This window comes from Aspergillus candidus (genome assembly GCF_002847045.1).
Source record: "Aspergillus candidus strain CBS 102.13 unplaced genomic scaffold BDW47scaffold_29, whole genome shotgun sequence".
Classification (NCBI taxonomy): Eukaryota; Fungi; Ascomycota; class Eurotiomycetes; order Eurotiales; family Aspergillaceae; genus Aspergillus; species Aspergillus candidus.
In genome coordinates this window covers 188,355-210,415 of record NW_020194034.1, presented here as the reverse complement: position 1 = coordinate 210,415, position 22,061 = coordinate 188,355, and the positions used below count along the sequence as shown (strand labels likewise).

The window sequence follows — 22,061 nt, the reverse complement described above, 5'->3', positions numbered from 1 at the left end:
TATCTATCACTTATATCATGCAGTTACTACTGGTAGTTACTAACATGGGATTAGTAGTATAAATGTACGAGAAGTATGAGAAGGATGCGAAGTATGAGAAGTATAGGTAGTAACCTATAACCTATAACATAAGATATAAAATATAGAAACAAAAAACAAGGTATCCCAGCTCCAGCTAATCACAAAACACACAACAAACAAACAAAACATCTAATCATCTAAACAGTAAACAAAAGTAGGAAGAAAGAAGCAACCCATCTCCTACCCTCAAAACATCCAACAAAGAAAAAACAAAAAGGTAGGGTCTAATTCGACGGCGGCCGATACGAACCACCCATTATACTACAACCACAAACAATAGTCAGCATCAGCCTTGAAACAATCACAAGAAAAGAAAGGCGAGGTAAGTGATATTTAGAAAGGAGGAAACATACCGACTCCACAAAAACCCTATCAACCCCGTCCCCTGGCCCTCCCCGCGAGCGGCAAATCCGTTCTCCACGTTGTATTGTTTGACGTCTTGCAGGCCAGCGAAGAGGCCTCGGCCGGATGTTGCGTGCTTCATTTTGCAGTTAGTATTATTTATGTGTAGGGAGGGAGGAAGGAAAGGAGGGGCATACCCGTCCTTGAACAGTCGATTGGCGAACCCAGAGGTCAGCGCCAAAGTCGTTTTGGAGGCGGGTTTGGGTGGATTTCGTCATTTTCCTTCTTGATCTTTCTTTATTGTGGTCTGGATTGTAGTTGGTGATGGTGGTAGTTGATTGTTGGTGGTGGTTTTGGTTGTGTTGTTTGATGGGGGGTTCCCTGAGAGAGAGAGAGAGAGAGAGGTGATGATGATATCAATAAGATATTGATGGTGATGTTGTTGATGATGATATTCAGAAGAAAGTACATGCTGTCTACACGCAACTTATATACCATCCCTCCCTCCTACTACACATCGTGTATACAAACCATCATACAGCATATGATAATCATGCCATGAACGGCACTCCCCAATCCGACTCACCTCATACATCTCAACTCACTCACTATCTATTCCAATCTAGGATAGGATAGGATATGATAGGAACCGGGTCTGTCCGTGCCCAACTACCCCCATTCCACACAACAGGGACAGAGCACAGACGATCAGACAATATCCATGCGAATAGCCAATAATATTGGGAGCATTAGTGTTAGTAGCCTTACTATACTTATCATGTACATATATATATCAGATAGTACTGAGTTGTGGTGGTAAAAAATGATGAAATAGTGGCGTGGTGTGAACCTCGTGATCCGGGTTTCGGACTGCTTGGTGGCCTGATTCTTCCCTGGACTGCTTTTTCTTCGGCTGTTCCTCCTGTTTTTGAGACCCGTGTATCTCCTACATTATCCTTATACTTGGCTTTGATAGTATAGGTATATACAGGTAGGTATATACAGATAGGTATGTATATGATGCTCGTCTGGAGGAGGAGGAGGTGGTGGTGGTTGTTTGTTTACAGCGATGCATAAAATGGATATATCACGTGATGATACCATGCGATCATGGTTATAATACACATCACGTGGTTTGTCCATCTTCAGTTCATCCACTAGATACCACCTACTTACTTACCTTGTGTTTTGAGTACGGGCAAGAGATAATTAAACCAGACCAGACTGTTCATCCTTCCAACCTTCCAACCTAATAAAAAACAAAAATGGCTAGACAAGAGCGACCGTCGACCACGGTCGAGTACTTATTCTGAAACTCGGCTCCCGAACAATCCCTCCACTAAGGATAGGGTTATTGAGTTCGAGTGCGATCCAACTGCGCCGTTGAAATTAATCAAAATAGATAAAGGCAGAATAAAGATATATTAAACCCGATAACTTTATATCGTGCATGATCTGCCGCGAACCATGCAAGGGATGTTTCGGTGGTGAAACTGGGCTGAAGTACGTAGGGGTGCATACATACATACATACATACATACATACATACATACTGCAGACGGGAGATGGGATGGATACTTGCGTACGGGAGTGGAGGCGTAGGCGTGGGTGTGGGCGTGGGCGTTTCGAGGGGCGTCTGCAGGTGGCGTTGTATCATGTTGGTTGTGGGTTTGTGTTGATTTTGCACTTTTTTACTAGGTCAGATGGGATATCATATGTTGGGTATACATCCGTCATTCCACGTGGGTGTCTTCAGCACTTTGTTGATGGTTGAGCCGTTGGATTTTCTACTTCTAGTAGTCTATCAAAATAATACACGACCCAGCTGTGGAGTCAGATGCTGGCCTCCATAGCAGTCGATGTACAAGCTTAGTGTGGTGATCAGCCAGATCTATAATGTTTGTTCGCACGTAAATAGGCAGTAAACGAACAGCCCTACGTACTGAGCAGACTGCCCTCCAGACTGGTAGGATGGTTGTCTATCTGCTTACCTGTACGTATTCGCTGTACTCTGTAGGTACCAATGTGGTGACATTCTGCTGGAAGATATTCGTGCGACATCAATGAGAGTAGGCTGTCAAGCGCAGTAGTGTCAACGTCTAGCATAATAGACGTAACGGTCAAAGACTCGTGGTCGACGCCCTATCATCAAGTGATATGTACCGCCGGATCGCGCGGAGTAACTGGCCTCGTTCCAGCTCGCTGACAAACAGCTGACGGAAAACGGCAAGAACAGGACTCCGACCATGACAGATAGTCTGGAGTTGACGGGCTAGTCGCGATGGCCCTCTATAGACACTAAACAGACCTAGACAGACCTAGACGGACTATTTAACCATGTCTCAGCCAGCCGTCTGTGACTAGAAGTAAGCAGCTTGGAAGAAAACAGGCGAAGGATCCGGTCAGGAGAACCAAACTAGATTCAGAACTCCGCCCCGCCCGACGGACCCGTCCGACGATTGTTGCCAGCTGAACCCCTGCGTCTGACGGTCTGACGGTCTGACGGATTGATCCTTTGGATGGTACTGCGTAGGTTAGAAGTTAGTACTTACAGGGACAGGGCCTCGGTCTGGAGGGACTGAGCCTTGCAACCGTCGCGTGCTGAGCCTCCACGACGAGATTGGGACAACAAAGAACGGTGGTGGACTGGTACCAAGCCTTGGAACAGGGGAGGCAACATCTTGGCGGGAGAAATCACCGGGGTCGAGACCCTTAGATCGTCGGGATGGTGGCCGTTCTGGGATTAGCGATGGCGAGGGATACTTTTGATGGAAATTGAGGTATGGGGTGGAGGGATTTGGACATTTCGGGGAGGAGTAGCCATATTCAGGATGGAGACCTGATGAGTTGTGAGTTATGAGTTGTATGAGGGTGAGGTGTGAGGTGTAATGAGGGTGAGGTGATGAATCACCCTGTTCATCCTGGCAGCATATGTGGTGAGAGATGATTGAGCGTTGGAATACGAAGAAAAAAGAGGATTCGAAGCGAGAGGAGAGAACTAGTCAGGATGAGGTTAGTCTGGCGTCCAGGCTGACTGCCGGCGTCACCTGACCACAGCAAGAGTTGATGGAAGACGATCCTGAAGTAGTATCTATACTCAGTACCCATACTAAGGATCAAGTAATGAGTACTCGATATCTAGAAGGCCAGACCCTGAAGGTGATAAGTTGACCATGATAATCCTGTCCAACTCAAGAAATGGAGATCAACAGGTTATTGTGGTGACTAGTCATGGACTATCTCCTCCTAGTCCGGAGTAGGTGTAGTAGATGGAGTAAACAAATCAACCCGAGTGGAGACGTCGGAAATGAAGGTCAGAATGACAGACCAATGGAATGTGCCATCCTCAGGCACCCCAAACCCTATCCGCCACTAATTATCCACGACTCGACACTAAGTTGTACTAAATCAGGCACTCCACCAATCAGCCAGCCTGCGTGCCTGATCAACCCCTGATCTAGCGGTGGAGGACTGAGGCATGGAGGCACCTCCTTTTCCACTCATCGTTGGCCAGACTTTCTTCCTCTCTTTCTCTCTTTCTCTCTCTTTCCCCTGATTTTCTTCTTCTTCTCCTCTTCTTCTCTCTCACTCGCTCTTTTTTTTTCTCCCTTTCTTTTCTCTCTCTCTCACACTCCCTTTTGCCTCCCCCCAGAGTCAAGATCAAAAAAGAGGCCCCCGCGCCCTTTTTTCTCACCGTGAATTTCATTCTTTAATTCTTCTCACTGACTACCGCTTCACTCGTTCAGCGGGCATTCTTTGCTTTTACTTCTAATCTTCCGCCTCCTTTCTCTCATCATGAAGGGTGCTGTTTTCCTGGCCACCGCGGCCGCCGTGGCGGGTACTGCCTTGGCCGACTTGTCGCACATGAAGCGTCATGGTCATGACTCTTTCCATGCCCGTCGTGCCCTGCATGGTGCCGAGGGTGCTGAAGCCACCTGTGGCTGCACCACCGAGGTCGTCACCGTCGAGGGTCCCCCGACTTGTATGTATTTCATTCCAGGGACCAGAAAGGTAGAAAGCAAGCTGACTTCATAAGTGATCCCCATCTCGACCCCGACCCCGACCCCGACCCCCTCCCCCTCTCCCGAGCCGGAGCCGACTACCGTCACCTCGGAGGCCGTCACCACCCTCCACTCGACCAGCTATAGCACCGAGACCGTCACGGCCACGCTCTCCACCAAGGCTCCCCCCAAGGCTCCCTCGTCCTCCGAGGCCCCCCCGCCGCCCCCCACGTCGACCCCCACGTCGACCCCCGTCGCGGAGCCCACCTCCGCCCCGAGCCTGCCCACCCCCGGGGTCACCAGCTTCTCGTCGACCGGTGTCTACACCATCCCCGCCCAGACCCTGACCGTCACCGACACCCACACGGTCTGCGGCGCCACCTCGACCGAGCTGCCCAGCGGCACCCACACCTTCGGTGGTGTCACCACCGTCGTGGAGACCGCCACCACGGTCACCTGCCCCTATGCCACCGTCAAGCCCTCCGGCTCCACGGTCACCAGCGTCATCGAGACCACCACCTACGTCTGCCCCAGCGGTGGCACCTACACCATCGCCCCCACCACCACCTACGTGCCCTCCAGCACCGTGATGGTCTACCCCACCCCGGCCACCATCACCCCGGGCACCTACACCCAGACCGAGCAGACCGTGACCGCCACCCGCACGGACTTCACCTACGTCTGCCCCTGGGAGGACAACGAGCCCACCACCGCTCCCCCGGCCCCGTCCACCACCGCCCCGGCTGTCACCACCACCGCCCCGGCCAGCACCACCAAGGTCCCCTCCAGCACCAAGTCCCCCACCCCGGAGCCCACCGAGCCCGCCGCCGGCCCCATGGGTATGACCTACTCCCCCTACTCCAACGACGGTGGCTGCAAGGGCAAGGATGAGGTCAGCAAGGACGTCTCCCACATCGCCCAGAAGGGCTTCACCCACCTGCGTGTCTACTCCACCGACTGCTCCTCCCTGGAGAACATCGGCGCCGCCGCCAAGGAGAACGGCCTGAAGCTCATCATCGGTGTCTTCATCGAGGGCTCCGGCATCGAGGGCGCCAAGGAGCAGGTCACCGACATCACCTCGTGGGCCGAGTGGGACCTCGTCACCCTGATCGTCGTCGGTAACGAGGCCATCCAGAACGGCTTCTGCAGCGCCTCCGAGCTGGCCAGCTTCATCAAGTCCTCCAAGGCCGCCTTCGCCAAGGCCGGCTACAGCGGCGACGTCACCACCACCGAGCCCCTCAACGTGTGGCAGGAGAACAGCAAGGACATGTGCGGTGCCGTCGACGTCGTCGGCGCCAACATCCACCCCTTCTTCAACGCCGAGGTCACCCCCGAGCAGGCCGGTGAGTTCGCCGCCGGCCAGGTGAAGATCCTGGAGGATCTCTGCGGTGGCAAGGACGTGTACAACCTGGAGACCGGATGGCCCAGCCAGGGTAACTCCAACGGTGCGGCCGTGCCCGGTTCCAAGCAGCAGGCCGCCGCCATCTCCGCGCTGGTCAAGGCCGTCGGCAAGAAGTCGGTGTTCTTCTCCTACTCCAACGACCTGTGGAAGGACGCCGGCGAGTTTGACGTCGAGCGCTACTGGGGCTGCATTGAGCAGTTCAAATAGACGGATCTGACAAAAGTCTAGTCAAGAAGTCGGAAGTTCTCTTCGTCGGCGGAAGCCGTTCTTTTGATCATATCGTGATTTATATTTATTCTGGTAGATAACTTGTTTGGGAGCATCGTTTTATTGTTTATACGCGTTAATTCTACGGGCTACGAGTATGTATGTAGTAACTTACCTGTACAGCAGTAGTTATCTAATTGGTATCATGTACTTAGCCAGTATTCACTCCTGTACTCCGTACATTCATCAAGTAATGCCATTCCTCTATACCTATGTCAACCACCTAGTCATGGATCGCTCTATTCCAACATAAACTAACATATATACGAAGACAATCAAACTAGTACATACCCAACTAGTCAAAGGTATACATATTACAACAAAGTAGTGACAACAATCCCAAGTCAATTAATATTTCCTATCTCCTATCCTATCCTATCAACCTATCCACCTTATCCTCTCAATTCTACTATGCTATCAGCCAACTCTCAGAATCTCACGACCGTTTAAACGCAGGTCTGTTTCTTGTTAGTACCACACACATACACACATACACACATGTATATATTTATACAGATGGATAGAAAGAGAAAGACAAGACATACCGAGTTCTTGCACTCCAACGGCGCACAGCAGGGATCAATGCCCGCGACGATCTCGCAGGTGACGGCGCGCTGTACATTTCATTCTTTGTTAGCTTCACTCACTCTGTTGAATCATATATATATATATATATATATATACATATACATATATATCATGTATATTCAAAGGAGACGGGAAGATAAGGAAGGACATACACCAAAGCAGCTCTTGTTCACATCCTTGGCGACGAGGTTCTCGACGACGGAGGGACGGGCGGTGACGCCGGCGGAGAGGGTGAGGAGGAGGGTGGTGATGGGGAGGAGGAATTGCATTTTGTTGGTTGATTTGTTGTTGGGTTGGGTGGGTATTGATTGGTGGTTGTGTCGTGATGGTAAGGAGTGGATGGTGGTGAGTGTTGTTGTGTTGTGTTGTGGTGGTTAAGGAGAGAAGATCTAGATTGATAGCGATGGGTGGTGATTGATTAGCTTGGGGATTCTTAATTGATTAGTGGTTTCAATTAGATAAGGGTAAGTATAGGGAACATTCCATAGGGTGTTATCTAAGAGGATGACAGAATCGACATACCTTAGTCAAGAATGAAGAAAGAAGAATGAACGTGGTGGAGTGTCACTCAAGGGATAATGATCGATAGAAGATAGATAGATAAAGTAACGAGGGAAGAGAGATAAAAGAGGAGAAAGAGGGAAAGGAACCGGAAAGAAAAGAAAAAGAGAAAGGGATGGACTGGTTTATGCCCGAGCCAGCATGGACTGACTTGGTCGAGTTCGAACGGAGTGGGTTGCGATCGTCGCTTTTCCCCTTTATTTTACGGGTGTTATTTTTATTTATTTTGGTTTTACTATTTATGTTAGTTTTTTTTCTTCTGGCTTACTTGCTGGATAGATTGGAGAGGGGGGTTGACTCCACTTTTAATCATCGTCTTCGACGGAGTATCTTTGATCTTCTATCATCCAACTTGTATCCATCGATTTACAGGATTAGATGGCATCCCTACAACGCAGGCAAAGATTCCATCCACCCCTTCAACACGGGAGAATATCATATAACATACTAACTCCAAAGTATCATCCATACCCCTATCGATCGCTTTAAATATATTACAACATGATCGATTTAATATAATAACATGAAGATCGTACAACAATCCCAGACCTCCCCCCAAGCGAGAACCAATGACACAGCTGCAGTGGAGATCTGATCGGCGCTGGGCGTTTCTATTCTTGTGCTTGCTTTCTGGAGCCGGTTCTGATCATTGGTTGTTGTGAGGTACCTACAGTTAGCAAACAGGCTATCTCTTCCTCCTGCCGCTCTTTCTAGGCCCCTACTTATCAGGTACGGGTGCTATCTTCTCCTATATCTAGGTATGTATCCATGTCGTGCTACTAGCTTCTAGGTTCTAGCTAGGACGACTACTCGTCCTTACTGTCAAGCAGTGAGATGATCAGATACACTATATACAACGCCAAATACATACGTACAACGCGCACAAGTAAATACAAACATTACGATTATTACCCTCGTCATAAGTGAGTTTAGAAAATACCAAATCGCTTCCCCTTCCCCTTTCCCTTGCCATACACAGCGGCCTCCCCCGGGCTGACCCCCTCCGCCGCCGCTCGGATCGCCGCGATGCGATGCGTCGCCCGCTCGTCCCCCTGGTCCGCCGCTTTCACGTACCACACGTTGGCTTCGAGGGGGTCGCGCCGACATCCGATGCCCATTTCGGTGAAGTACCCGGTGGCGTATTCCGCTTTGGCGAGGCCTATTACTGATTTAGTTTTTTTTTCTTTCAAATAATCATGGACAATGAAAACAGAGGGAAACGGGGGGGGAAAGACGGAAAGAGAGGCTTACCCAAATTGGCCGCCCGCTTCGACCACTCATACGCTTCGTTCTCGTCCTTCTCCAACACGGGCTCTGCCCCCACTAAGTACCACGCGCACAGCGCCATCATCGCCAGCGCGTGTCCCCCCTGCGCTGCACCCGTGTAGAAGTGGATGCTCAGCGCCGGGTCGCGCGGGCAGTCCAGTGTTCCGTGCTCGTATGCGTCGCCTAGTCGGTAACTGGCCTCGGCGTGGCCCAGGTCCGCCGACTTGGTGAACAGCTGCGCGGCGTAGGCCGGGTCTGCGAACACGTCGTCGCCGTACCCTTGCTCGTGGAGCAAGCCGAGCTCGTACGGTGCCGCCGGGTACTGTTCGTCGGACGACTCCGCCGCCCGCTTCATCCACTTGATTCCCTCCCGGTACCGCTTTCCCAGCCCCATGTCGCCTGCGAGGCACGCCTTGGCCATGCGCAGCAGTGCGCCCGGGTGGTTCTTCGACGCCGCCTGGCGGTAGAACTGCTGCGCGCGCGCCGCGTCGACTCGCGTGCCCCAGCCGAACTCGTAGCAGAGCGCTGTGCGGTAGCACGCCTCGACGTGGCCGTGCTTACTTGCGGCTACGAAGAGGGGGAACGCCCGGTCGTAGTCCTCCTTGCCTTTGTGGAAGAGGCCCGACGCGTACCCGTCGGCCAGGTAGTACTGCGCGAACGGGTAGCTGCGGTCTGCCAGCCGCTGCAGGATGGACCGAGCTTCTTTGAGGAGGTTCAGGCGGGTGATCGCCGCCGCCCCGTCGCCCGGGGACTGGCCCGCGGGGGTCTCGAGCGTGGCGTTGACCATGAACACGGCAAAGTCGTACTGCACGGCTGGGTCGTCGGTCTTCTTGACGTTGGCCCGGTACATGTCAAAGGTCTGCTGGTGGGTGAGCAGGGAGGCGTGGTTGCCGACCGAGGCCCGGAGGTGGGCGTGGTTGCCCGACGGCACCGTGGGCCCGGGCTGCGGGTAGGAGGTGTGGAGGAGGTCGACGAACGACAGGGGCCGAACGTCCGGGGACGCCGTCGAGTTCCGCGACGCATTGCGCGCGTGCAGGTAAGGGGAGGCGTGCGGCGAGCCCTGGCCGTCCGACACGAACGAGTAGGCAGAGCGCGGCCGGCGGGGCCGTCGGCTGCCGGCGTGGAGGCCGTTCTCGACCAAGGCGGTAGTTGATGTCGACCGCGGGGCGCCCAGGGAGCTGCGGTAGGGGCGGTGGTGGTAGTGCAGCGGCTCGCAGTTCTCCGGGGCCTGCGGGATGCTGTCGAGGCTGCCGCGCGAGGAGCTCTGGTGTCCGCTCTGCGCGTCATGATCCTCCGACGACGAACCACTGGTCTTGGTCAGACTGGAGGTCTCTTCCGAGGCCTGGGGCTCCCCCGCGGACCAAGAGCCACTGCCGGCCCGGGTGTGACCCGGCTCCGGGCGACGCGGTGCGGCGTAGGAGTCCCGACGCGGGGGGAAGGGCCCATGGGTGGTCGGCCCCGAGGGCGAGGGATCGACCACGGACAGGCGGGCCAAGGCGGCGGTGGGAATGGGCGGGACATCGTACTGGTCGTGGGGCGGCTGGACCGCGGGCGGGGCCGAGGTGGTGGATAGCGCCTGGGGCAGCGAGGCGTCGGCGGGCAATGGCTTGCGGGCGATCATGCTGGGCCGTCGCTGGGTGATGGGCGGAGGGGGCGAGAAGCGACTGTAGACGGGGGGCGGGGAGGGTAGCGGGTGGGGGTATTCGGAGGCCATGGAAGTGGCCATGTTGCAACACCCCTCACGGCGACAGTCTACGGGCGAGAGTCCGCGACCGACCAGGATGTATTGGCGGGGTGGGGACGGGTCAAGCGGACATGGAGGAAGCGGGGGAACCGATGGGATCGCCTGGTGTAACAGCGAACGGACAGAATCAATTGATGGATATGAAGGGATCGAACGGGCGAGGAGATGAGAATGGATTTGGATTTGGATTTGAAATTGGATTTAGAATTGAGATTGAAATAGGAATTGGAATGGAAGTGGTGTCAACTGGAGTAAGTCGGGGTTCCACCGGGGAAAGATTGTAAAGGGATGTTGATGTCTGGAGTGATGGATGGTTATTTTGCCTTATCTTCCTTCGTCTCTCGTATCTTCTGGGTCGTTCTTCTTCTTCCTGGGCGTTGAAGAGATGGAAAGAGAGGAGAGAAGTGGATGAAAGAGAGAGAGAAAGCCAGATGGAGGAGAAGAGAAAGAAAGAAAAGAAGAAAAGAAAAGAAAAGAGAGCGGCAAAGAGAGCGACAGACGGACCAGTGAGGAGGGAGGGCAGAGAGGCTCGTATCAGGTTGGGTTAGATCACTTTAGTCACTTTCTTTCTTTTGTATTGGTATTTTGTATTCTGTCAGTGCCTGCAGATCGGTTGATTCTTATTTCTCTCTATTGTTGAATTTATCTGGATGATCATTCCTGGTCATCTCTGAATGATGACAATCCATTCCTAGTCCCGATCATCCAGGATCAATACATAAGTAAAGACTAGGTGTAATCAATCAAGACAGAATCAGCCGAACGGCACCGAATCCCCTCCCAGGATAATTATAGCATCCTTGAACAACACCCTGTCTAAACTCTAGAGTCAAAGAACCCTCATGCCTAATCCCCAGATCCGGGTGGACCCATGTCCGGGCGTCAGATGCCTGGGATGAATGTGTTGTCCAACACGAGCTGACCCGATGTTCCAGGTGGGAAGAAAAACCGTCCAAAGCCACTTCGGAATGTCTCAAGAGTCACGAACTAACGAGAGGGACTTGGACCAAAGTATCTGCCTCCCTCCTAATCCGGTAGGCTGCCCACCCGATGTCTCACATTGTCTGATCAGGCAACTCGGGCCGAACCAGACCAGATCTTTCTCTTCTCTATTTGATATACAATATATTCGAATAGATAGCGAATACGGAAACAAATATAAATAAAGTTAGAATACGATCGCGGATCCCCTCAGCCTCATAACACGATCAGGAGAACCGTGGCGGAAGAATGGTCGGATTGGGGTATGGTTCGTAGGGCCGCCAGGGTCGGGTTGACCCACGAGCTATCAACCATGGTTCACAATACCTGCCTTACCATATCACAAGAAAGTAAAAGTAAAAATAAAAAGAAATCTCCCCGACTGGGAGTCGAACCCAGGTCTCCCGCGCTTGTAAGGACGAAGCCATGACAAGCGGAAATCATGACCGTTAGACCATCGAGGATTGTTGTTGAGTTCTTTTCTTATTTGACTTTATCACACAGATCATACTTACAGAAGTCGAATATGCAGGATAATTCCCCTTTCTTCCGAACTCCATCGTGGCGGGTCTCGAGCCCGGCCAAATGACGGCCGGACGAGACACGGCGCCCGCCCTCAATCTATTTCGATCTTGGGGTATTACAGTTATGCACCACCTGACCTGTAGATTTTTTTTTTTAATAGTGATGACTGTTGCATTGATATTTTGGGCCTGAGTTTATTGCTTTGACGCCTGACTGTATTCTATACACCTAATCTTATCGAGATGTATACATCAATCTGTTCAGCTATTCCATAAATGAAGATTCTATAAATTAGTAGCCTTATTAGTCCCAGATCCCAGACATACGACTATCTCCAAGTCAAGCTGTAAGCCTACATGCATGGGATCTATGTATCTTCCCAATGCTTCCCGTATCGGAATTACAGCAGTACTGCTACACTTCCACCATCCCACCACCATCATCAAAGAGACCCAGGCAATCCAAGCACTTGCATAAAAACAATCCCCCTCACACAACATTCACCGTCCGGTGAAACACCACAACCCACTCCACAATGTCATCAATCCAAGAGCCACAACACACCCACATACCGAGGATAGACCAACGAGAGAAAGACTATCCAGACTCCTCTTTTTTCAGCCTCCCCAGCCGACACCTGCCCACCCTAGTAGAAGTAAGGGCTCGATCTCACGACGCACCCAGGGGTTCTCAGCCCCAGTTTCTCGTATTGGATCATCTTGACTTGTTCGTCAATTTCGGTCCTTACGTCAAGGTCGCAGAGGCGCAGTGTCTGCAGTTATCCAGCAGACTTTCGAGGGGAGGGTCTCGTTTCGGAGGTGTTTGGATGGCGTGTTCGCTTCAGGCAACCATGTTTTTATCCACATGAAGCGGATACAAGGGCAGACATTGCTGGATGCTTGGGATGGGCTGGGTGAGGGGGATGAAAGTGTACTTGAATGACGAAATATGTCAAATTATTGACAATTTACACCAGCTCGAACAAGAATCTTCCGGCAAGTACACTGGTACGCCCAAGAAGCCGGCTGGAGGTGTTTGATATTGTATGGTTTAACGGGACTTTTCTTCAGGTTCTCCTGGACAGCAGCGAGTTCTGGACTATGTCTTTTAATTATTGCCGGAAGCCGGCTCCTTCCACAGCATAGCAGAACTCAACGACTGGGTTTCCAATTTACCGCAGGCCCGGCTTCCTCTATCGAAAATATTCAAAGACCCCTATAGATACTTGCTGCCAGATTATGAGACTATCTGATTTACCCATACGGATCTCCATCGAAGCAACATCATGATATCTAGTACGGGGTTATCACAAATTCTAGTCGTTGTGGAATAGAGACAGGCAGGGTGATACCCTAATTATGAAAAGTACTGTAAAGCACTTTATACATGCTAGTATGAGAGTGAGTAGCGGAGAGATTGAATATATTTATTTTTGGAACCGTGAACGCAAGGATTTGATGTCTTTCATGAATATACTACAGCTATTAGGGCTGTTTAGATGTTAGTCGTAGTAGTATTAATAGCTAGATAGGCTGCAATTTGATAGTAAAGAAGAAAAGCAAACAGACACAATCCCGGATTAATGTCTCCCTGCGGGTTGCAAACCAATCCCATGGCCGGGTGGGTCTCGTTTGGACTGGACGATCTCCACCGCGCTTGCATCTACAAGGCCTTTGCGCACCAGATGTCGGATATACTCCATCGTCCATTCTTGACATCTTTTGTTGGTTGTCTGTGCGTGTCATAAGATCGCAACATTAGTTACATTCAACTCCCACAAGGAAGGCCTTGATCGTGTTGCATACATCATTAACAGGAGCCAGAAAATTCTCGCTAATCCGCGGAGGCGGGACCTGGGCGGCAGCGATCTCGATATCCCCCTTCGGTTCGCAGTCTGTGCTCGCTGCTGTGTGCGTGGAATCCACAATGTGGGCCGACGCGACTTGTCCGATGGGGCAGGTCTCATAACTGTGCTGGATAGAGCTGGGGGAGTGGTTCCGTTTGAATTCAAGGGCGTAGCCTGTCATGGGTGCTCCGATGACTTGGATGATGGTTCCCCTGGTAGGATCGGCCGTTGATGGAACGAAGAGGGAGAAATGGGCTCTTTGGGAGGAGGCTTGGCGGTCGGATACTAGGTAGATAGTTCGGGGAGTCATGATGAAGGTATTGATGGGATGTTGGAGGTTGACGTTTTACTGAGTATACTATGGTACAGTTCTGGGGAATACCTGGGTGTGACAGGTTACTTTTGAATATCTGCCCCTGCCCGTCAACATGGTAGCCTCAGGCAGATGCCTCGGAGGACTGAGGTGCATGACAACTAGGTACCTTATCAATCTATACAGTACATGACCTAATTATCACTTCTTTCTCTGTTTGAGGTAGTCTCTGAGTAGGTACGATGATATGATTCAACCCACTAGAGCTAGTATGGTTAGCTGACTTTCCCTTCACTGAATGTACGTCCACTCAGGTTCCAAGTGAGAGTTCAGTGAAAGGTCAGCAAGTGACAGAGGTGCAGTGAAAGGGAAAGAGGGGACCTGAGACAATGGATGTTCCAACCAATCAAATAGCGATGGTCTAACCATTATCGGTTAGAATGAATATCAGACCCCCTCACACTGACCATCAATGGAGTGATTGCCCCAGGCGACGTTTAGTGTTTGTATACTTGTGACCCTAGTCTTTGGTCTGTACCTACAGTACTGTCATGTAGGTACAACTTCTCTCTCTTAATGAAGTATTCCCAATAACAAGGCATTCAAGGTCCTTTCATCAGTCTATCCCGTGATCCTCCTGTCTCATCTCATCCATCAGGTTACATCTCTCTCTCTCTACCTCAGTTACTAGTCAAGCACTCTCTTCCCCCACTTCTCCCTCTCCCGTCTTTTCTTTCTTTCCAATGCACTTGTTTCTCTCCTATCTTCCCTGCATGAAACCTCCCTCCACACACACAGCCTAACTGGTGGGTTCTCCCCTGTCCAATCCCTCCGTCGGGACTAGACTGCTTTAGCATCCCGTAGCGCTGTATTCACTATTATTTGTTTTTATCCTGTCATTCTCTGTTTCTGTCCTCCGTTACTGTCCTCTGGCTAGATCCCTAGTCAACCAAACCATTCCTCTCTCGACTAGACTCCTCCTCGGCTCGGGTCTCGCCTGATCTCCATCGCCATCCTCCTTCTCCTGCTTCTCCTTCTTCCTTTTTTTTTTTTTTTTGCTTTTATTTTATTCGATTTGACTTTACTTGTTTTTATTTTATTTTATTCTAATTTTATCTTTTTTTTTCTTCTCTTCCCTCGCTCTGTTCACCACCACATATCCACCATCAAAACCCTATCTCTCATCCGCTCCGAGATCGTCATCGTCCTCATCTCGATCCGTCTGGGTCTGCCATCCTCGATCGCTGTCGCATCGGACGGCGACCAGCGGTCGACCTGAGCGATCCACCTTGAAGTCGCATGCATCGCAGGAATTCCGAACGACTGTTGATGTCGCGATCGCCCTGACCGGACGAATCTCTTACCCTCCGCCCCCCGCCCCCCCACAGCTCGTCCGGACAGACAGTCAGATCGCATCGCGGCCATGTCGCTGCCCCAGCGGCCGGGAAAGGTGTCCCCCCGCCGCGAAGAGACACACTCCGCGTTTCGCGAACCGTCCCGCAGACGGCGTCGGGAGTCCCAACCCTCCCAGGACGAGTCCCTCGCGAGCCCGACGACCCATCGCCATCGCCATCACCACCACCGCCATCATCGTTCGCACAGCGGTCACCGAAAACGAGGAACGGATGAAGAGCGCATGGATGCGGCCGCCGACCTGCGGCGCAAGCGCAGTATGGTCAAGCCCGAACGCAATCGCATCGACCCCGACCACCCCAACTATCACTATCGCCAACGCTCCCAACATATGCCCACCTATCCCTCCGCCACCGGGAACGTGCCCGTAGCGGAGGACCCCGAGTTGGAGACTAACAGCTCCCGCAGCCTCGAGGACAAAGCCGTCGGGGAGCGCGACGCCCTGTACGGCGCCCATGGCAACGTCAACAAGCCCATGGAGCGCGCCCCCAGTCGGCGTCACTCCAAGAAGAAACGGGGCTCGCGTCGCATCGCCAAGAAGCTCTCCGCCGAGGAGCGCCGGCGTCAGCGGACGATGGAACAGGTGCGCCCGCCCAGTCTCTGGACCACCTACTGCGCCGTCCTCACCTTCTGGGCTCCCGATTTCATCCTCCGCTGCTTCGGCATGCCCCAGAAGGCCCAGCGCAGCGCCTGGCGGGAGAAGATCGGTCTCATCAGCATCATCCTTATGATTGCTGCCTTCGTTGGCTTCCTCACCTTCGGCTTCACTGCCGCCGTCTGCGGCACGCCCCCGATCCGCCTTAAGATCAACCAGGTCTCCAGCGGCTACATGATCTTCCACGGCCAGGCCTACGACCTCTCCAAATCTACACACGACGCCGCCGCCGGCATCCCGAAGGGCTCCAATGTCCTCTACGACCTGCCCCACAAGTACGGCGGTCAGGACGGGAGCTTCTTCTTCCAGCAGGTCAACGGCGCCTGCAAGGGCCTCATCACCCGCGCCGAGGACTCGGACATCCCCACCAACGGCGCCGGGGACCTCGCCTGGTACTTTCCCTGCACTCCCTTTAACCAGGATGGCTCAACATCGCCCAATCGCACGGCCTCCGAGCACTACAACGGCTGGGCCTGCCACACCTCCGGCGACGCACGCCACAGCTTCTACGGCCTTTCTAGCTCCGGCGATGTCTACTTCACGTGGGAAGACACCCGGAACAAGAGCCGGAATCTGGTCATCTACTCGGGCAACGTGCTGGACCTCGACCTGCTGCGCTGGCTTGACCCGTCGCAGGTTAGCTACCCCTCCAAGTTCGACGAGCTCCGCGAGAACCCCGCCGTGCGTGGCGTCGACCTCACCTACTACCTGCAGACTGGGGCGGAGAAGAAGTTGGGCAAGTGCCTGTCCCAGATCATCAAGGTCGGCACCATCGACACCGACACCGTCGGCTGCATCGCCTCCAAGGTCGTCCTCTACATCTCCCTCGTCTTCATCCTCTCCATCGTCATCGTCAAGTTCGGTTTTGCGCTACTGTTCCAGTGGTTCCTTGCGCCGCGCTTCGCCGCGCAGCGGACGAGCATGGGGCCCGACTCCAAATCGCGTCAGCAGCAGATCGAGGACTGGTCCAACGACATCTACCGGCCGGGGCCGCGCATGACCGACCCGACGCTCTCCAACAAACGCGCCAGCTTCCTGCCTACCACCTCCCGCTTCTCCAGCCCCTACACCGTCGGCAACGGCGGCAAGCAGCGACCCCAGTACGTCACCATGGCGAGCCAGAACTCCACCGCCCGCCTGGCGCCCACCGGATCGACCTCCATCTACAAGCAGAGCCACACCGGCAGCGGCGGCACACTGAGCCCGAACCCAGCCGGCAGCCGCACCAGCCTGGGGCCGCCGCACCACCCCAGCGATCCCGATGGCTCGGGCTCGGCCGGGGAGGTCCACGAGCTGGTGGTACCGCAGCCCCCGCCCGAGTGGCAGCCCTACGGATACCCCCTCGCGCATGCGCTATGCCTGGTTACCTGCTACTCGGAGGGAGAGGACGGCATCCGGTCGACACTCGACTCGGTGGCCATGACGGACTACCCCAACAGCCACAAGACCATCGTCGTCATCTGCGACGGCATCATCAAGGGCAAGGGCGAGGAGTTCTCCACGCCCGAGATCGTCATCCGCATGATGCGGGACCACCTCGTGGCCCCGGACCAGGTGCAGCCGTACTCGTACGTGGCGGTCGCCACGGGCGCCAAGCGACACAACATGGCCAAGGTCTACGCGGGCTTCTACGACTACGGCGAGACCTCCGTCATCCCGCCCGAGAAGCAGCAGCGTGTGCCCATGATGATTATCGTCAAGTGCGGCACGCCCCCGGAACGCGAACAGTCGAAGCCGGGCAACCGCGGCAAGCGTGACAGCCAGATCATCCTGATGTCCTTCCTGCAGAAGGTGATGTTCGACGAGCGCATGACGGAGCTCGAGTTTGACATTTTCACGGGGCTGTGGAATGTGACTGGGATTTCGCCGGACTTTTACGAGATGGTGCTCATGGTGGATGCCGATACGAAAGTGTTCCCGGACAGTTTGACGCATATGATCTCGGCTATGGTGAAGGATCCGGAAGTCATGGGTCTCTGTGGGGAGACCAAGATTGCCAACAAGACGGAAAGCTGGGTGACGATGATCCAGGTGTTCGAGTATGTTATTCTTCTCTTTCTTTCTTCTTTCCGTTTCTTTTCTTCATGAAGGGATGGGCCATGCTAACCATAGTAGATACTTTATCTCCCACCACCAGTCGAAATCCTTTGAATCGGTCTTTGGCGGTGTCACCTGTTTACCCGGCTGTTTCTCCATGTACCGAATCAAAGCGCCCAAAGGCGGCCAAAACTACTGGGTCCCGATCCTCGCAAACCCAGACGTAGTAGAGCACTACTCGGAGAACGTCGTCGACACCCTCCACAAGAAGAACCTGCTCCTCCTCGGCGAAGATCGCTACCTCTCTACACTAATGCTACGGACCTTCCCAAAGCGCAAGCAGATCTTCGTCCCCCAAGCCGTCTGCAAGACGCAAGTCCCCGACAAATTCCTCGTCCTGCTCTCCCAGCGCCGCCGCTGGATCAACAGTACAGTGCACAATCTAATGGAGCTCGTGCTCGTGCGCGACCTCTGCGGTACCTTCTGCTTCAGCATGCAGTTCGTGATCTTCATCGAGCTGGTCGGGACACTCGTCCTGCCGGCCGCCATCGCATTTACCGTCTACGTCGTCGTCTCGTCCATCGTCAAGAAGCCCGTCCAGGTCATTCCTCTTGTCCTGCTGGCGCTTATCCTCGGTCTGCCGGGCGTGCTCATCATCGTGACCGCCCACCGTCTCGTCTACGTGTTGTGGATGCTCATCTACCTGATCTCCCTACCCATCTGGAACTTCGTCCTTCCGATGTACTCGTTCTGGAAGTTCGACGACTTCAGCTGGGGCGACACGCGCAAGACGGCCGGCGCTAAGGATAAGGGCCATGAGGCGGGTGAGGGCGAGTTCGATAGTAGTAAGATTACGATGAAGCGATGGAGGGATTTTGAGAAAGGTATTTTCCCCCTTCCTTATCACGGTCATCCTTTTTATCCTAGAGAGAAAAATAGAAAAAGCTAACATGTGTATTAAAATAGACCGCCGCCTCCGCATGCAACCCGCCTGGGCACCTCAAACAAGCGGATATGGATTCCCGCACGAACCATACTCGGATTATTGATGTAATGGCAACTAGACAGATGAGAGATGGGCGAGATATGTGTGATGAGAAAGCTGTATATTTTAATTTATTATTTTATTATTATGATTTATATTGTGTTTGCTTCTGATATGATGGATATGATATAATACCATTACTGTCTGTATGATCAGATTGATGTTGATATGAAGTGATCGGCAATATGGTTCATAATTGAGCGAGGATGGATGGGACGAGGTATATTAATGGACGAAGACAGCCAAAGAAGATGATTAAAAAAAATAAAAATAGATAAGATAAAATAATCAGGCAGAGTGAATATAAACAAATCAAAAAACAAACAGATATGAACACAGAGAAACCATAAAATCGTGCCTGAATACTCAATCAACTAACTAGTAGATATTTGGATACCTTACTCGGCCGCTCAGCCGCTCCTGCGCTCAGCCTCCTACATACCTTAGTTGACCATTTGTCCCCCATCTGGCATCAGAAAGAGAATCCACATTCCTCATTCTGCAGTAAACATTGGATTCAATCTGGTATCTCATAAGGTGATATGTGCAAGTCTTCTATCCTGGTTTTATAGAGATATGGAATAGGATACCACTCGGCTACGAAAGATATCTAGACACTTTTTGAGCTCAATGGGCACCATTTTATGCACTGTCTTATTTCCGAAAGGGACATGATGACGCGAGTCAACCTATTATGTAGTAATGCTATACTCCGTGCCTACTAGATTTTGATTCTGTGATCTTTTGGGGTCAGGATCAAACATGTATTGAAGTGCGAACCGGCCTCATGACTGTTGTAAATATTACCACTCGGCTACAGAAGACACTATGGCACTTTCAGGCTTCGATTCCTTGTATAGGACGGGGGGACCCGCCGCCTCTTCTTGATTAGGGCTAGTATCGCCAGCGATGTCAAACACAGGCAACTAGCAACTTCCTGCGTAGGGTTACAAACAGGGGTAAACCTTCTTGCACCTTATTTGCGAAGTCCCTACTATGAAATCACCTCACCGTCTGCGGTAGTTCTGCCGCTTATGCCAGGACTTGAATTTCTGACCCCGCACGTGGACAGGCGTACCCTATCTTATACTGTTTCGTCTAGTACACATCCACTTGGCTGGAGCGATATCTAATTAAAACTAGATTTATAGTACAATTGAACCTCTGTCTCAATGTCACACACCAAGCCTATAGCCAATTTTAAGCTCTAAACCTAGGTACAGCGTCCTACAAGATCGGTACGTCGCTGGAACCTTGTGGCTGTATCACCAACCACGCCATCCGCAATATGAGGGAGCCACTCCAGCTCCTCTTTCAGTTCTTCGTCTCCGACCTGATACCTAATCAAAGGCGCCTGGAATCCGGTGGAGCCCCAGTACAATATATATACCCGAATGCTAATGCCCCGAACTTGGTCCCAGCGCGTTCGCCTTCGCCTTGGCAAATCACGCATACGACTCGGCCAATAGCACAGTGTTGGAATTCTCGCCGAGGGAGTTTAGGGCCGCTTAAGAACCTTGGGGGTAATAGGCAATGCTCAAAGCCCAGCGCTGGGATATGGGGATACCAAGGGAGTAAAGGTATATTAAGCTTAGGTAAGTACTAATGGTGCAATTGAAGCCAAAAAGTCCATTATCTCATTGCTGTTCTAATAGATATAGGCTTTTCCTCGGAAAACCCCCAGATCTTTCATTGCTCACGCCGAGCCGCTCAGTTTCTCCTGCATGAACTCCAGGATCACTGCATTGGCCTCCTCCCCCACAGGCAGACCGGGGAGCAGAGTAAAACCATGAACGGCACCAGGGTAAATCTTCACTGTAGCCTCACCACCAGCAATACTCCACTTGCCGCCCAACAGGATCGTATCATCAAGCAACGGATCCTCCGTCCCGCAGAGGAAAAGCGCCGGGGGCAACGAACTAGCAGACGACGCAACCAGAGCCGGCAGATTCTCATACAGCGGAGACACGCTAGGATTCCTGCGCTCGGCCGTACTCATGCCCGGCACATACGCGCCCATGAAGCGCTCCAGGATTTCTGGATCTATAATGAGAGGCTTGGCCAGAGCCGTCACCATGGGAAGCCCGAAGGCCAGGTCAAATGAGCCGTAGGACAGAATGAGTCCCGACAGGTTGTGAGACGGCCGTGACCGCTTCAGCTGCAGACCTGACAGGGCGCTGAGATAGCCTCCTGCGGGTTCCCCGCCTAGAAAGCGGAGAGGGGCGCCGTATGCTTCCTCTGCGTGGTCCACCATGTACTCGGCGACGTCGATGGCGTCGTTCGGCGCGGCTGGGTAGGGGTGGTCTGGGGCCAGACGGTATCCCACTGAGATGGCCGTCAGTTGGCAGTGGTTGGCGTACTTCCGGAGGATGCTATCGGAGCTGTCCAATAAATGAGCACCAATCTTTGCGGAGGAGGAATCACCCCGGCTCCAGAAGGGCGGGTGGAAACTCACTCTTTGTGCGTTCCCAGCACCATACCGCCCCCATGAAAGTGCAGGAAGACGCCTTGGCTGGGCTGGTCATTATCCGGCTTGTAGATGCGGATAGGGATCTCCCGGCCAGCATCGCGTGAAGGAACGGTGCCATCGAGAGCCTCGGGGAGATAGACAGGCTTAGGCAGCGGCGAAGTACCGAGCTCCCGCATCTCACGATATTTCTCGATGCCTACCTCGTACCATCGGGGCCAGCCTTTAGTGACACTTTCTAGATGCGCGGCGGCTTTCTTTGTTGGCTCTGTGGCGTTCTCCGAGCGGAATTTGGAGACGTCGAGGGTGATATCGCTGGTGATTGGCATTTTGACGGGAGCTTTGAAGATGATGATGAGGTTTTTGGATGAGGGGCTTGAAGACGGGGAAGAGAATCCTTTGGGGCTGCTAGTTATAGATTTATCTAGTCCAGGCCCTGCCCGATTCTCCGCAATCCACCCCTGTCAGGGTCACATCCACCGAATTATAGCCTTCGCTAATGTCGGGCGTTCACCCGAGCGGCTGGG

The 22,061-nt window shown here is 52.8% G+C and overlaps 8 protein-coding genes and 1 non-coding gene across 9 annotated transcripts; 4 read left to right on the top strand and 5 right to left on the bottom strand.

Annotated features, from left to right (window-relative positions):
• Positions 1-85: 85 nt before the first annotated feature.
• BDW47DRAFT_107482 (uncharacterized protein) lies at positions 86-868 on the bottom strand. The gene is made up of 3 exons (XM_024813022.1): positions 621-868; positions 435-559; positions 86-342 (listed from the first exon to the last, which is right to left on the bottom strand). The coding sequence occupies exons 1-3, from the start codon at positions 699-701 to the stop codon at positions 306-308; spliced, it is 243 nt and encodes an 80-aa protein (XP_024671166.1). The 5' UTR covers positions 702-868; the 3' UTR covers positions 86-305.
• A 3,036-nt stretch (positions 869-3,904) lies between these two features.
• Positions 3,905-6,365, top strand: btgE (putative cell wall glucanase (Scw11)). The gene is made up of 2 exons (XM_024813021.1): positions 3,905-4,405; positions 4,460-6,365. Exons 1-2 carry the CDS (start codon positions 4,219-4,221, stop codon positions 6,031-6,033), a joined length of 1,761 nt encoding a protein of 586 aa, XP_024671165.1. The 5' UTR covers positions 3,905-4,218; the 3' UTR covers positions 6,034-6,365.
• On the top strand, positions 6,363-7,399 carry BDW47DRAFT_107476 (uncharacterized protein). Its single transcript, XM_024813020.1, has 4 exons — positions 6,363-6,551; positions 6,639-6,707; positions 6,834-7,113; positions 7,204-7,399. The coding sequence occupies exons 2-3, from the start codon at positions 6,676-6,678 to the stop codon at positions 7,057-7,059; spliced, it is 258 nt and encodes an 85-aa protein (XP_024671164.1). The 5' UTR covers positions 6,363-6,551; positions 6,639-6,675; the 3' UTR covers positions 7,060-7,113; positions 7,204-7,399.
• A 772-nt stretch (positions 7,400-8,171) lies between these two features.
• chs3 (putative chitin synthase activator (Chs3)) lies at positions 8,172-10,234 on the bottom strand (the record flags this gene model as incomplete). Its single annotated transcript, XM_024816580.1, has 2 exons — positions 8,172-8,401; positions 8,494-10,234. 2 exons carry the CDS (start codon positions 10,232-10,234, stop codon positions 8,172-8,174), a joined length of 1,971 nt encoding a protein of 656 aa, XP_024671163.1.
• A 1,373-nt stretch (positions 10,235-11,607) lies between these two features.
• On the bottom strand, positions 11,608-11,697 carry BDW47DRAFT_t91. Its single transcript has one exon. It is a non-coding gene; the product is annotated as a tRNA-Asp (tRNA).
• Positions 11,698-12,066: 369 nt separating this feature from the next.
• Positions 12,067-13,053, top strand: BDW47DRAFT_107471 (uncharacterized protein). Its single transcript, XM_024813019.1, has one exon. The coding sequence runs from the start codon at positions 12,294-12,296 to the stop codon at positions 12,624-12,626; it is 333 nt and encodes a 110-aa protein (XP_024671162.1). The 5' UTR covers positions 12,067-12,293; the 3' UTR covers positions 12,627-13,053.
• Positions 13,054-13,335: 282 nt separating this feature from the next.
• On the bottom strand, positions 13,336-13,997 carry BDW47DRAFT_107469 (uncharacterized protein; the record flags this gene model as incomplete). The annotated part of the gene is made up of 2 exons (XM_024813018.1): positions 13,564-13,997; positions 13,336-13,490 (listed from the first exon to the last, which is right to left on the bottom strand). Exons 1-2 carry the CDS (start codon positions 13,912-13,914, stop codon positions 13,338-13,340), a joined length of 504 nt encoding a protein of 167 aa, XP_024671161.1. The 5' UTR covers positions 13,915-13,997.
• Positions 13,998-15,036: 1,039 nt separating this feature from the next.
• On the top strand, positions 15,037-19,309 carry chsF (chitin synthase CHS3). The gene is made up of 3 exons (XM_024818938.1): positions 15,037-18,024; positions 18,101-18,906; positions 18,989-19,309. The coding sequence occupies exons 1-3, from the start codon at positions 15,341-15,343 to the stop codon at positions 19,069-19,071; spliced, it is 3,573 nt and encodes a 1,190-aa protein (XP_024671160.1). The 5' UTR covers positions 15,037-15,340; the 3' UTR covers positions 19,072-19,309.
• A 1,377-nt stretch (positions 19,310-20,686) lies between these two features.
• On the bottom strand, positions 20,687-21,892 carry BDW47DRAFT_107465 (alpha/beta hydrolase). The gene is made up of 2 exons (XM_024813017.1): positions 21,523-21,892; positions 20,687-21,448 (listed from the first exon to the last, which is right to left on the bottom strand). The coding sequence occupies exons 1-2, from the start codon at positions 21,861-21,863 to the stop codon at positions 20,764-20,766; spliced, it is 1,026 nt and encodes a 341-aa protein (XP_024671159.1). The 5' UTR covers positions 21,864-21,892; the 3' UTR covers positions 20,687-20,763.
• Positions 21,893-22,061: the final 169 nt, after the last annotated feature.